The 13928-nt window shown below is 40.1% G+C and overlaps 1 protein-coding gene across 8 annotated transcripts in view; it reads left to right on the top strand.

Moving 5' to 3' along the window:
- The first annotated feature begins 463 nt into the window (after positions 1–463).
- The window catches only part of PLEKHA5 (pleckstrin homology domain containing A5), a 168290-nt gene continuing 154825 nt past the window's right edge, over positions 464–13928 (top strand). For 3 of the 8 annotated variants that reach the window (XM_071551357.1, XM_071551363.1, XM_071551362.1), the window contains exons 1-3: positions 464–666; positions 801–877; positions 3677–3734. In XM_071551357.1, the coding sequence (XP_071407458.1) occupies positions 578–666; positions 801–877; positions 3677–3734 (224 nt within the window). In that variant the 5' untranslated portion in view covers positions 464–577. The remainder of the gene's footprint in view (positions 667–800; positions 878–3676; positions 3735–13928) is intronic. The other 5 variants (XM_071551360.1, XM_071551365.1, XM_071551358.1 and 2 more) reach the window with 2 other exon arrangements.

The following is a 13928-nucleotide window of genomic DNA, read 5'->3' as shown; positions in this document are numbered from 1 at the left end:
AAAATATGGCATCTCTTTGCACTCGCTTGTGAGGACTGAGCCTTTATGCAGAAAAAAGGGTCTGAGATGAGAGACGAAATTCGACAAAACTTTTAACTTGCTGTGCCGCTACGGAGCCCCGCGCTGGGAGCCGGGGTGCGAGGGAGCGCGGACTCCCCGACCTAAGAGCCCCGAGCGCTGCGAGCTGGGACGGGGCGGGGGCCGTGGCCAGACGGGACCTCCCCTCCTCTCCTCGGCTCCCTGATCCCGCCTTCCCACATCGCGGGACGGCCCCGGCCCCTCCCGGCTCTCCCTCCGTGCCCGCGGCTCCCGCCCCGCCTGGGCGCGCCCCTGCGCCCAGCGCGCCCCCGCGGCGGGAGGGGAGGGGAGGGGCGTGGCGGGCGCTGCGCCCTCCCCTTGCTCTGTCCCTCCTTCTCTCCCTCTTCCCCTCCCTCCTCCCCCTGCCTTCCCCTCCCCTCTCCTCCCTTCTCTCCCCTCCCCAAGGTGTTGGCGGCGGCGGGGACGCGCTCGCTCGCTCGTGCCCGCGCCACCCCCCCGCCCGCTCCCGTCGGCCGTGCCCGGCTGCGGCTCCCCGGCCATGGCGGAGCTCAGCGCCGAGCGGCTGCGGGCGCTGCCCGGCAGCTGGAGTTACGGGATCAGCCGGGGCGGCCGCGTCTTCTTTATCAAGTGAGCGCGGGGCCGGCGCGGAGGGGAGCGGGGCCGGGCCGGGCCGGGAGGGGCGTGCGGGGAGCGGAGCTGGGGGGGCGAAGGGGCGACGGGGCTGCGCCTGCCTGACTCGGTCCGTGTGTCCGTCCCCGCAGCGAGGAGGCGAAGAGCACGACCTGGCTGCACCCGCTCACCGGAGAGGCCGTGATCACCGGGCACCGCCGCAGCGCAGGTACGAGCCCTGCCCGAGCCCCTGCCCGCTCCGCGTTGGGGTCGCTGCGAGCCCGGGCGGGCTCAGCCCCTCATCCCGCGGCTCCCGGAGCCGCCGCATCCCCCCGGGACCGCCCCGCATCCCGCTCCGCATCCCGCTCTCCGCGCAGTTGTTCGCCCCCGCGCCGAGTGGGGCTCTTGTGGCCGTGCAGCCCCGCATGTCCAGCTCTGTTCGCCAGTTCTTAAAGCGCCTTCGCCTGCCCACGAGTTGTCCATCCGTGCCTGTGCAATGTATCTGTCTTTGCTTTCTCTCGGTTGCCTTATATCACCTCTATAACGCTGTACAGTTACCATTAGAGACCGCCTTGTTCCTCTCGTGCTTCTTGCTGCCTATCCCGGCTATTCACCTGCGTAGCATCGTTTCTCAATTTGGCTTGAAACCACTCATCTTAATCCTATTTCCAGCACTACCTAGATTTAACCACGATAGTTGTACTCGAAAAGGTAGAGCCTGATTTCACTAGTCACTTAGAAACCCTTTTTCTCCCTTTACTTCCATCTTGGCTGAGTCTGTGTGGTTTCTAAGTGACTGAGAGAGGTGGAATAGGTAGGAGGAAAAGGGACTTGAAACAGTAGAAATAACTTGGAGGGAGGAGGATGGAATCAGTCTTTGCTTCTGCTGTTTTGTTCCACTCTGGAGAAGTAGCAGCAGGAGGTGCTGGAGGAGGAGGATTTACAGCAGACACTCTGGAGACCCGGAGCCAAACTCTGACTGCTGGAATTGCACACAGGCTACATATGCCACTGGGAGGTGGTGGAGTGTAGTAATAAGCGCAGTTGTTTTTATATATGTAATCACTTGGCTAATCGCAGGGAAATCTGCAAGCGAATTGGTCTATATCAGATTATTTGCTTTTTATGTTTGGTTAATACTTATGCATTAAGAAATCAGAAACAGCCTTTTAGAAAACTGCAGGCAGCTTTTCTTTTGTTTTTCTTTTTTCTTTTTTTTTTTCTTTTTGGAGTTTAGAATAGTTTAAAAACCACAGGTTTCCTGCTATTAGAACTCTGCAGTTTGATTTACTGTGAAGGTCTCTTGTTTGTAAGAAGCTGGGAAATGGAACTACTGATTGTTATCAGGCTCCTCTTGCTCCTGCTTTCAGTGCTCAGATTAAGAAACCGGCAATATCTACAGCAATATGCAGGAGGGCAGATGTGCTTTGCTTGTTCAACACGAGCATTAGCTGAGTATTAATTCTTTTTTTAAACTATTCCTACTGTCTCTTTTGACTGATGGAGATTTCCCAGTAATTCTGCACAAGCCTCTCACTAGTTTCTGCCATTAAGTGCCTACTAAAGGAAATGCAGTTTGCTTTTGAGTATCTGGAGTATTGTATCTAACAAAGTTATTATCAGGTAAATTAAACTTGTTTCTGAGCACAAGAGTGAGGCATGACCTTGGATATGTTGACCATGATTTATTAATCAGATACTGAGGTGTCTGCAAACCAAATCTGTTTGTGTAGTTTCCCTCATTCATGTGTATGTTAATGAATCTTTCCATACATAGATATAATCAAACAGATTAATTCTGGGTTTTATGTCTTGTTTCGCTCTGGCCGTTGTTTTGGAACCTAGTCAAAACGCGTTCAAACAATGACTTCTCTTATAAAAATTTTGAGTGAATAGCACTTCTTTTGAAGATGTATATTATTGTAAAACTATCTATTAAATAATACTGGAAGGCATGTACTAGAACATGAGCAAAGGGTTGTCCTCCATTATGAATTGAAGTGCTTTTTATTCCTTGAGATATTCAATGATGAAAAGGTATTTTTTTGCAAAGTTCTATGGCAGCCATAAATACTTCTACCAGAGAGACTTCCTGTTTGCTGTACTTTGCCCTGTGTCGTTATCGAAAGACACCTTGATTTTTGTTCAGAGAAGACAGGAGTGAAATAAAATGCCAAACAGAGCAATGAGAGGAAATAAACCCACCACATAAGGCAGACTGATTTTTTTTCTTGCTTTTATAATTCAGTGAGAGAGTGCAAATATCAATAATGCTTTTTATTAACTGGGGCAAACTTTTAAGTGTAGTGATGTAGTGATAGAGGTAAATAAAGGTGTCCAACATCTTCTGAGCTTCTATTACATCCGGAAGCTGTTACTTGAGAAATATTGGCTCTTAATGGTGTGGAGGTTTTTTGTATGTGGACTCCTAGGAGTGATAATAGAAAGGAAGAGATGTACCCACTTCTTCCATTAGATTGGCATTGAAAATTATTTTCATGTAAAATGGAATAGAGTTGTAAGCACTGCGGGAACACTTGTTAGTCACAACAGTGGTGGAATTATGCTAATATAATGCTAATACTCTGTGGTGTCATTGGTATCATTCCTGTTAAGATTCTTGTGATTTGTAATTCAGTAGATGGATTTTTGTTTAGATCTCTGCCTTCCAGGTAATTTGGTGCTGCTGAAGTTCCAGGCAGAAAGATCTGGCTGTGACCATGAGTTCTAGTTACTGGTCAGAGGAAGGAACATTGTTATAAAAGGGCACTCTTAAACTCTCTTTGTTATCATTGGAGAATGAGAAATCCAAATCAGATTTTCACGTGTGTAGCCTCTCTTGCATTGTAGAATTTAAACTGAGACAGTATTTTGGATCAATTCTAAAATACTTGTTCATGGGACTAAAGGTTCCAGCATGTGGAATCAGACACACAGTATCTTAACTACCTTGGTGTTAGGGAAACAGACCAGTATGGCCAGCATCATTTCAAAAGGTAATTGGGATGTTTTGCTACTTGTTTTTCAGACTTACCCACAGGTTGGGAAGAAGCATATACTTTTGAAGGTGCAAGATATTATGTAAAGTAAGTTGAATGTTTGTCACAATACTGTAATTTTCAATTAGTTTGTCTAAATGTTGCTGTAATTTTGAATGCATTCCAAACTGAACTTAAATGTTATACTGTAAATTTAAAAGGAGTATTCAAGCTTGTAATAATGTATGTAGCCCTGGATTTAATGAATTCTGCACAGCTAAAACAATTTCTTGAGGTTTTGTGTTAATATTTTTAATTGAAGCTGTTCAAGGATACAGATTGAAATGGAATTTCTTCTGGGAGTGTAACCATTAAGCAGGAAATGTCCTTGTGAGTTGAGAATACCTTGAATTGGTTTGTTTAACATTTGTGTGTATGTATTGCTGTGCTGTAAATGCTTTCACAAAGGCAAGTCTTACTTCATCACTGGTAGAAGAGTCTTGGTTTCAGCCCTGTTCTCTAATTACATTGTTTAAAGCCATGCTGAAGGTTTAATTTGGCTGTTTTCTTTGCAGACCTCCTGCTTCTAGCATTGATTTTCATTATTTCTTTTGTTGAGGTTTTACCATGTTTTGAGGAGCAAGTTCACTGTGATGGACTTGCTATATGTATTGTCTTTTGAATGAAGACACAGAAATACGTCTTATTTAGAAGTCCAGAGGGCATATTGATTGGATCTGTACAAACTTCCTGCAAGCTTCTTGTCTCCAGATAGTTAGACCATCCTTATATGGACAATTTTAAAGAGGCACCTATGCATATTTGTCAGATTAATATGCTTCTTTTTCTATTATTTAACAATTCACAGGCTTTTCTCAATGTATTCAGGAGGTGTTACTCACTGCTGTATTTGCTTTGCTGTCTTTAAATGAAGTGTCATCATCAGGATAACTTTGATGAGTGAAGGTACCTGGTAATCGTAGAGGTTACTGGCTGTAGGTAGGTTTTTTCCTGTTCCTTAGTGTTTAGCAAAAGGTCACTGCTCTGTGTAAGAGGCATAGTAGACATTGTGAGATGGACGTTATGTGTGTTGCGTGGTTTATTTCATATACAAACATGGTTGATTTTAAAAATATATACTGAAGGATAATGCTCCAAAAATCTGATGAAAGTAGGTGCTGTGCTCTCCAGAAGAGGACTGCTGTTAATAGGTGACAGATTGGTTTTGGTGTTCTGTTCTACTTTTTTGCAACTGGCAAGGAATACACCAGACTGAGGACAGGGTTTCACTAGGAATTTCACCTCGAGTTCTGTGCAGATTACTAAATGAGACAAGTGAAAATTAAAGCTGTATTTGTGTGTGTGTGCAACATTAAAAAAAATAAGTTCTTCTAGACTTTGAGGTGGAACTTGTTCTTGTGAAATAACCCTATGGACAGTGTGTTGTCTAGCTGTAGTAACTGGAAAATACTGACTTGATTTTTCTTGGAATAAAAAAAAGTGTGTGAATATCTATTGTAGAGCAACTAATGCACTTCTGGACAAACTTACCGAGTGGTAGGTTATTTGTGTACTCTTGTCCTTCTAAGATCTGGTGTTGAAGGTGTTACCATAACTGTTAGGAGGTACACTGAGCTGATTGTTTTGCTGATAGCCAACATTTAATAGCTCAGTTTGTATTTGAAAGTTGTGCTGCATCTTTGAAAACGTGTTGCACAAACACTTCTCTGTGATTTGATAGATGTAGGAGGATGGCAGGGAGAGTGCTGTCAGGCCTGCTGAAAGGTTCATGTGGTCTGACCAGTTTGGCATCCTTAGTTAAACATGTGTTTGTTGTGTAGCCTCTCAGGCTGAATTTGAATTTCTGCCCAATGATAGTTTCTCCCTTTAAAGCTGTCTAGCATTCAGCCCTGCTGGTGCTAGAGAAGATATGAGAGCTAACGTAGCCAGGGTGACAACATTATAATCACTGTCTTACAAGCCTAGGCAATGTAACTCTGGGTGATGTGTTGATTATAATAATTCTGGTTGTCTGAATTTAAAATACTGTGGGGCTCCCTCATGAGGGGGAAACAGTGACCTTCTGCTACACAAGTACCCTCACATGTGGATTTCTAACTGTAGCCTGCTCATTTGAGTGTACTGATTTGCTAAATATTAATGTTTATTATGTTGATTGCAGCATAATAAAACTATGTTAAAAGTAAATATATTGAAAGCTTGTTTGTAAATTACAAGGAAATGAATGTTAATAGCATGCTATTGATGCATTCAGCCACAGCAAGCTTGGCTGTTGGATTTCTGTGATGTGTCCAGTAAGAGAGTTAGACAAGAAGGGGATAGTCAAGTTTCCTGATCACATAAATAATTTGACCTAACTTCTGAGGCACAGCTTCAAATATGTGGGTTGAATGGAAATGTTTAACAACCTTGCTTTATGGTAAGATCCTATGCTAGACTGTGTTTGAAAATAAAAACCTTTTGAAAATTATTCTTCTGGTTCTTTAATAACAGGTCTTCAGTGTTCCAAGTGGGTGTGTTGCTGAATCTATTAGTGTGCTTTTTTTGGCTTTGATGTAGTAAACACTGTATAATCAAATTGAGATAATGTCGAGGAGATAATCGTCAGCTAAATCTTAACATTCCTTGGACTGGCATTTCAAACAAATGACTCAGTATACAGACTGCATTGAAATGGGATTATTTTAAAGGACACTGTATTTTTCTTAGGATGTGTATGCTCGTTTTCAGAATAAGTAAATACCAAATGGTAACTATTTCACACTTCTTTTTTTGCTCCCATGACATTGAATTTGTTCTAGCTTTGAAATGGAAAGATACACTGAAACAGGAATAGATAAGGAGTTGTTTCCATTGCATAACTTGGTTTTCTTTTGGCATAGGGTTGCATTAGTATGTTGATGCTGGCTGAATCTTTGACCTTTTTTGCAGGTTGTTTTTTTATGAGTAGAATTCTATACTTGTTAGTGTCAGAATCCTTTCCCCACATCCTTCTCATCCCTTCTAAATGCAAATGACAAAAGGTATTGTCTTTTATTTGGAGTTTTTAAAAAGTGTAGTGTCATGATACATTGTCCATGTTCTCATGAGATGTGGTTATACTTTTTAGGTGTTTTGTGTCTTTGGGAGTGAGAAAGTCTGATCTTGTTTCCTTAACATTAGACCTGTGCACAGAAAGCGCTTCATACACACTTGATGGGAACTCTGTCAGCAAACTTTGCTGAAGTAATGCTTGGTTTGATATTTATATACAAGCTCACATTGAAATTTACGTGGAGTATGGGGCTGTATGACTGTAGAATTGATACATTCAAATATAACCTTTAATACTTAGTTTGTTATCAGTTAACTACTGAGTCTTCTGTATCTAACAAGATATGGTAAAACTCCTGAGTTTGAAAACTATGGCACAGTGAATTTGAGATTTTTCTTTTGTCCTATTTAGAATCCTTCCTTGGACTAGTTACTTATGCTGAGTGTACTGAACACTCACTGAGTTCTGAAAAGCTTAGGGCTTTATACCCAAACACATCTAGGCTGGATAGTAGTATGGGAAGCTTAAGTTGCTTATGTGATTTATAAGTGCACAGGGAAATGGACCCATGGGACAACCCCATTATGATACTTGTCAACAGAGAAGACATACCTGGTCATGGGCTTCAGACTCCTCACCTATTGAGATCAATGAGAATTTTCATCTTGATGTTTTTAGTACCTTGTGATGACTTCAGAGTCATTGGGCACCAAAGTACTGGTTTTGAGCATCATAAAATTACATCAATATGTCTTTGTGTGTGTAATTATTCATATGCACATGTTTAAGAAACCTTTATCGCTGGTTAGAACCACACGGCCATCTAAACTCAGGCATTTGCTTGCTTTTCTTGACTTTTTTTCTTTTTCATTGTAGTGGTTTCTGAAGGTTAGGATTTTTGCATGAGTTTTTGTTGTTGTTCTTTTCAAATTGTGAGTATATTATTTAGGTTACTAATTTACCAGATAATGTTGCTCTAAAAATCAGTCCAAAGATAATATAAATGAAATTTTGCATCAGTCTGCCTAGTTTGGCTTCTACAGAAGTACTCTTAAAAAAGCTTTTTTGGGTGCTGGAACTTGGCATTTCTTAACTTTGCCATAGGACTAATACTTTTTGAGCAGTACAGAAGCTGCCTGAAGAAGTTCTTAAAAACTTAAATAAGAAGGTTAGAGTTTAATTTTTAGGATTTTGTGTTGAAGTTTACCTTTTTCTGTATTTATCAGAACAACTTTTGCCTGTTGCTTGCTGAAGCAAGGCATTGCAAACCCTGGCCAAAGCCGAGGTGAGTTCACTGTTGCATCAAATAGAGGTTTTGTGTGCTTTTATAGAGACTTTTTATCAGTGCCGGTTTGTTTATTGCAGACATGTAATGAAAATTGGGAAGGCAAAAAAAATTTATTAAGTGATTAAAAGGGATAAGATCTCTTTCAGCTTTGAGCTTTTATTGTTTACTAAAATAAACCTGTGCTCATTGAGAATTCGGCTTTCGTTTGAACCTTTGTCTTTTATGTGCATTCTAAAGATCCTTTCCCATTCAGCTGAGACTTTCTTAAAAAAAAAATCAAAGAACTGTGTTTGCAGAGAAGCCCTTTCTTGCAAGGAAAAATGTAATTTGTAAAATATAGGAACAGCTCAAACTGTTTTCAGACAACACTAAAAATCATAGTGTTCCTCCCAGAAATTCTTTTTTGCATTGCCTCTAACCTTTATTTTACTAAAATAAAGACTTACATTTATTCCTTTTCTTACATGGGGAGACCTCCAGGTCAAATAATGGCATATGGATAGATGAGTGAGGTGGGATATTACATAGCAATGAGCTATTCTGTACCTTTTATAGTGAGCAAAGCTGATCAGATATGGAGAACTTTTGGGGAATCCCTGCAAATTTATTATGTATTTAAACATATCTTTCCTTATTTCCCTGAAATATTTCAGGAACCAAAAAGGAGTGGAGTGCTGAAGCTGAGTGTGGAGGTGGAAGGATTCTAGACACAGGAAGAAATGGGTGTGGATGAGGGGAGAGGTGGGACTGCATCCAAAAAGCAGGTTATGGTTTGGATGTGGAAGGACGAGGTTGTAGGTAGTGTTATACTGAAGGAAAAGGTTAAAAGGGTGGGAGCAGTTGCAGAAGGGGAAGGAGTGAAGACAACTAGGCAGAAAGGAGCGGTGGCAGTGGAAAGTCAGTAAAAGGAATAGGAGTGGGAGCTGATTTCCTCGGAGCAAACTTAATGGAATTTCTCCCAGGGGGAAGGGTGGCAAAAGTTCACCCTGCAAAAACAAGTCGTCTGACTCGTGTGCAGGTCTGACAGGGCCCATTATCCCTGGGTTAGGAACCTGTTTCAAAGTTAGTCTGGGAGGTAGAATATCAAATGGGAAACATAGAAATTACTGTGGTTGTAAAGTCTCTTTCTGATTGTGATGTCTGTGGTTGATATTTTGAGCTGTCTCTTTCCTGAAGTGTGTTTCTAAATTGGGTGATACCTTAAATGCTTCTGTTTCTCTAAGATAGACTTGAAAGCATGAGGAAACTTCCACTAACACAGACATAAAAGCATGAGGAAACTTTCACTAAGGTAGACTTGAAAGTAGGAGGGAACTTACTGATTTTTTTTTAATCCATTACCAAGTTTTTAAACACTTGTAAGAATTAATGGATGCTTATTTAAAAACACAAAAATACCTCTATGACAGTTGTTACATGAAATGCTGAAGTCCATGAGAAAGACACAGAAGATACTCACACCCTTTGATATGTGTTAACAAATTAGTAAATTAGTCTCTAGCCTTAGATCCCTGTGGTGGTATTTCTTCTCTGACTTTGGGAACTTTATTGGCGATAGAGTAATAATAGCAGACAAAGTGAATATACCATACTTTTACTACAGTGAAGTCAATTCTTACATGGCCTTTCATTTTTGCTGTCTATTACATGTAAAGGATGGTAATAAGCAAAGGAAATGCTGATCAATCAGAACTTTTATATAGGGGGTTGTTGCAATATTTCATACATGTAGTGCATATAGAATATAGTATAATTCATTTTCCCCCCAAACCCTCTGTTCCCTTGCAAAAACAGATAACTGATGTGCTGCCTTCCAAATGATACATACCAGTGTTTCATCTTCCTATTGTGTTGGGGTGTTGCATGGGTTCTTTTACTTTTTCTCACCTTGGTTCCCTTGTCCTGCAGCACTTGGAACTGAAGGACACTTCTAAACACCTGAACTTGCAGGCAGGTGAACCTTGTGAACTTTTCCAGCAGAGAAGTCCACATGCTGTTGCTCCTATTTGGTAGAACTTCTGCAGGTCCAACTTTTACCTGGTCCCTGTTATGTTCTGCTTTTACTTCAAAGGAATTGCGCCCTCGTATTTCCCCCCCTCACTGTGCTCTGAAAGTATTTTGTTGTGCTGGATCAAAACTGGTGTCTGTTGTGGTGTTGTGCCAAGCCTGTTTTTCCTGCATGTGTTTACGTTACACTGGCTCTTATTATAATGAATTACACTTTCATTAGACCTGAGATACACTTGGGCTGGCAGTTCAGAGGCTCCTCATTTCACTTCTGTGTGAGAGGGGAGAGAGCTCCTGTGAAGCTGGAGGCAAATGCTGGCTGGAAGCAAAGCTCCATAGCCCTGACTGCTGGGATTTCTGCCAACATGATGCCTATATGTGTTTTTTTCTGTATTTTACTAAGTAAGTAACTAAATTTAAACTCTTCCCCCTTCTCTTTCCCCTTTCCCTTGCCTTCTTTCTTTGGAATGTGGAAGATAACCCCTCTGCCCACTTCACTTGCTCTTGCATTTGGTTGAAGGGAAAGTGTCCTCAGACAGTGATGTTGAGCAGGGGGAAGAAGTTGCATCAGTCGCCACTGTCAGAAGTAGAAGTTTGGGGATGGGAATTGGATAGCATAGGCACTGCAGTAAAACTCTCTGGGAAAGATTTCTCCTTCCCAGTACTGGGTAGGACAGGAAGGTCTGTTTAAATAGTTGGTTGTGAAGTTCCGTCTTTCTGCTCCAGACCTATGAAATGATTTGAGTACTTGTTTGAAATCTGTGAAGTGGGAAAAGGCTTTTTGACAGCATTTTGAATGCCTGCGTGGGCCGTGATGGTCTTGGAGTTTTATATAAACAATTGAGAAGATACTTGTGTATTCCGAAGGCTCCAGAAATGTAGTTCTTCATGGCTTTCTCTATTGTGATTTAGTAAGAACAATTATTTGTAAGGAAAGGTGTATTGCCAAGCAGCCTAACCTTCAAAATTAGCTCCATGTTTTTCTTTCTCCAAGAATCTATTATAAATCATGTTTAATGGAAAGAAATGCTTTAAACTAATTTTGTGCTTTATTAACTGGAAACATTTCAGTGTGTCAAACCAGGTAAGAGAGGTCCTAATAGGCAAAGGTGTTTGAAAGCAAAGTACTTGGTAAAGGTTTTGATGTCAAACACCATCTTTGGATTCCATTATTTCCTGGAAACTTTTGTCATCTTTACTACTCACTGAATAAGGAAGAGTACTGAAGTAGCATAAATCCTGCCAAAGTACTGCTTGTGATTCTTTTTTCTGGTTTTTCCAGAGCAGTGCTACTTGCAAAATTCTGTCCCTTTGTATTTTTTTATTCTCTAATTTTGTGTTAAATCTTTCAGATCATGCAGTTGCTGACCAATATCTCTAACATTTATTATTGTTGAGAATATATTGTGTTATGAGTAAAAATAGGTGACATGATCTTTAAAAGTTTTAAAAGAACTTAGTTATAAGGAGGACAGAAATCACACTTTGAAATAAAATTTTGTAAGCAAGAAGAATAAACACATGGTGCTCTCAAATGCCTATGATGTAGAAGAAAATATTTTAATGTGATTGAATGTTTAAAAGGATAACTTGGTTTCTTGGTGGCTAAGACTGTTTGGTAGCTTTTTTCTTTGGTTGATATTACATCTTGGCCACACCATTTTGTAAGGTTATTTTATTTTGTATTTTTCCATGTACAAGGAAAATCCTCTGGATGAATGTAAAACTCTTGGGTTGAAATCTTTGATAAGATTTGATCTATAGGATAGAAAAAGAAAATTGCAAGCAAAAGTATGTTTGAGCAATCAGTGTCATAACATCAAGTGTTTATTTTAATGATGAATTTTAATCAGAAGAATGATGCAAATTAAACCTCATTAGAAATTCATATAATCTATTCTGATCTTAAATCTCTCTTATGGTACAAACTCTTATCTGCTCTGCTTGATGTGGCTATCAGTTGCTTACCTGGTCTGAAACACTGAAGTAACACAAATGTTACTAAGTTTTTTCTGTAATGAATAACATTTTTACTGATTAATTCATCTTCTTTGTTGTATCTGCAGAGTTGAAAGAATTTTACCTTTGAACGTTTTTATTTGGTCGAATTGAAACCTAAAAATATCTCTTAATACAGTGAATTTTACTGGAGTAGGTCACTAAAGTCAGCCAGGACGGAGTTACTAAAATGGTCCTGCAATGGATTTGAAGAATTTGGGAGCCTAAACACTTACACTTATCACTAAAGGGAGTGTTGGGCCATCTGTCTGTAGTTTGTGGTCAGTAAAAAATAGTGACTTAGGATTTCTCATCTCTTGACTCAAGCATACCTAGGGGCTACACCAGGCTGCTGGACCTTGAGACAGTAGTGGTGTGTTCTGATCTCTGTCCCCTGCTTATGTCCCTCCTTTTGCTCAACTTCAGACACAAATGAGCTGACAATACTCCAACCAGCAAGGCCTCTTTATAACCTTGCCTTGAAGTAGTGTGGAGATGAGACTAGAAGGAAGCTGAGTGCAAATGTGCTAACACTACTGGAAAAGGTGTTTTGGCTTTTATTTCCTTTTGTACTGAGCCTTGTATTTCTTTATCTGCAACTGCTGTTTGTCTGACAATTCAATTACTGAATGAAAGGGTTTATTTTCTGGAAATTGAATTTAAAACTTTCCCAGGTTAAAACTTCCTTGATTGCCACAAACACTTTAGAAAAGTTTTTTGTTCTTAAGAGCTGATAAACTGACAACAAAACCATTAAATTTCCCTAATTTTCTAGCTGAATATGTTGCACAGTACACTGTAAACAGCTTTGAAGGTGATGTTTTAGAATTGTTTAGATGAGTCATTACTAATAGTATGGTAAAGTGACTTCTGCTTAAGCATCATTTAATGAATGTAAGGGTGTCCTTTTGGCCCTCATGTTGCCAGTAGTGTTTATGTATTTGACATATATATATATATATATATATTTATACACACACACACACACATATATATATATATATATATATATATATATATACAGGACACATTGTTTTTATGCCTCTTCGAAGGACCACCACTCCAAGTTTCTTACCTGGAACATTTGCACTTTAATTCACTTTCAAAATATAATCTGGGAAAATCTGAGCCTTTTCCTGAAGTGCCCTTTATTTTTATATTCTAAGCTAAAACCCTTTGCAATGTGCTTCAGAGTAAAGCTCACTCTGTGGTTTTTGTTCAGCCTCAGGTGAGAGTGCCAAACCTGTCTAGCAAGAAATTCGGGATTTCTGTTGCCTCTGATTGCTCACTTTGTGGTTTAAAACAACAAAAAGTGCTATCAAATTCGGCAGTCAATTCAAATGCCAGTGCTTTATGCTCTTCATTATAATCCTTTGTTTGGGTGCCTGCTGCTTCAAAACACTTTTGAGCTCAGAAATGTAAGTTATTTGAAAATCTTGCCATTTTGTAGCTGAAAAAGAACTAGAAGTGAGACATAAGTAGAAAACAATCTGTTGATTAAAGCAGCGATGTCCTATTAGCGTCTGAGTGGGGTTTGTTGTGTTTCACAGCTCTCCATGATTTAAGCAAAGACTGAATCAGGCTGAGAATTGGAATTACCAGAATCTTGGTTTTAAATAAGAGAGGGAGGGAGCAAGTCTTTTGCAGTCGTTTTTCAGTAATTGAGTTGTTTTTTCTTTTTGACTTCTCGTGGTGCTGTTTTTAAGTCATTAGTGCAGTAGAGGCTTCTCAAACTTTTAATGGGGATTGAAGGTACCATCATTTTTGACAGGTATTGTGATCATTAACTTGTATAAGAGCCCTTGCATTTAACCTGTTTTACTGCTTTGTTTAAAAAACTGCCTTGTGCAAGTGGAAATGGGGTTTTCAAAGACATTCTGGTAACTTAAGGTTTTTGATTTATTTTTTCAAGGAGGTGAAGAAAATAATCTGGCATTGGTTCAGAACCTGTGTC

This window comes from Pithys albifrons, chromosome 3 (genome assembly GCF_047495875.1).
Source record: "Pithys albifrons albifrons isolate INPA30051 chromosome 3, PitAlb_v1, whole genome shotgun sequence".
Taxonomy (NCBI): Eukaryota; Metazoa; Chordata; class Aves; order Passeriformes; family Thamnophilidae; genus Pithys; species Pithys albifrons.
The sequence above is the reverse complement of the archived record's forward strand: the minus strand, read 5'-3'. Positions and strand labels throughout refer to the sequence as shown.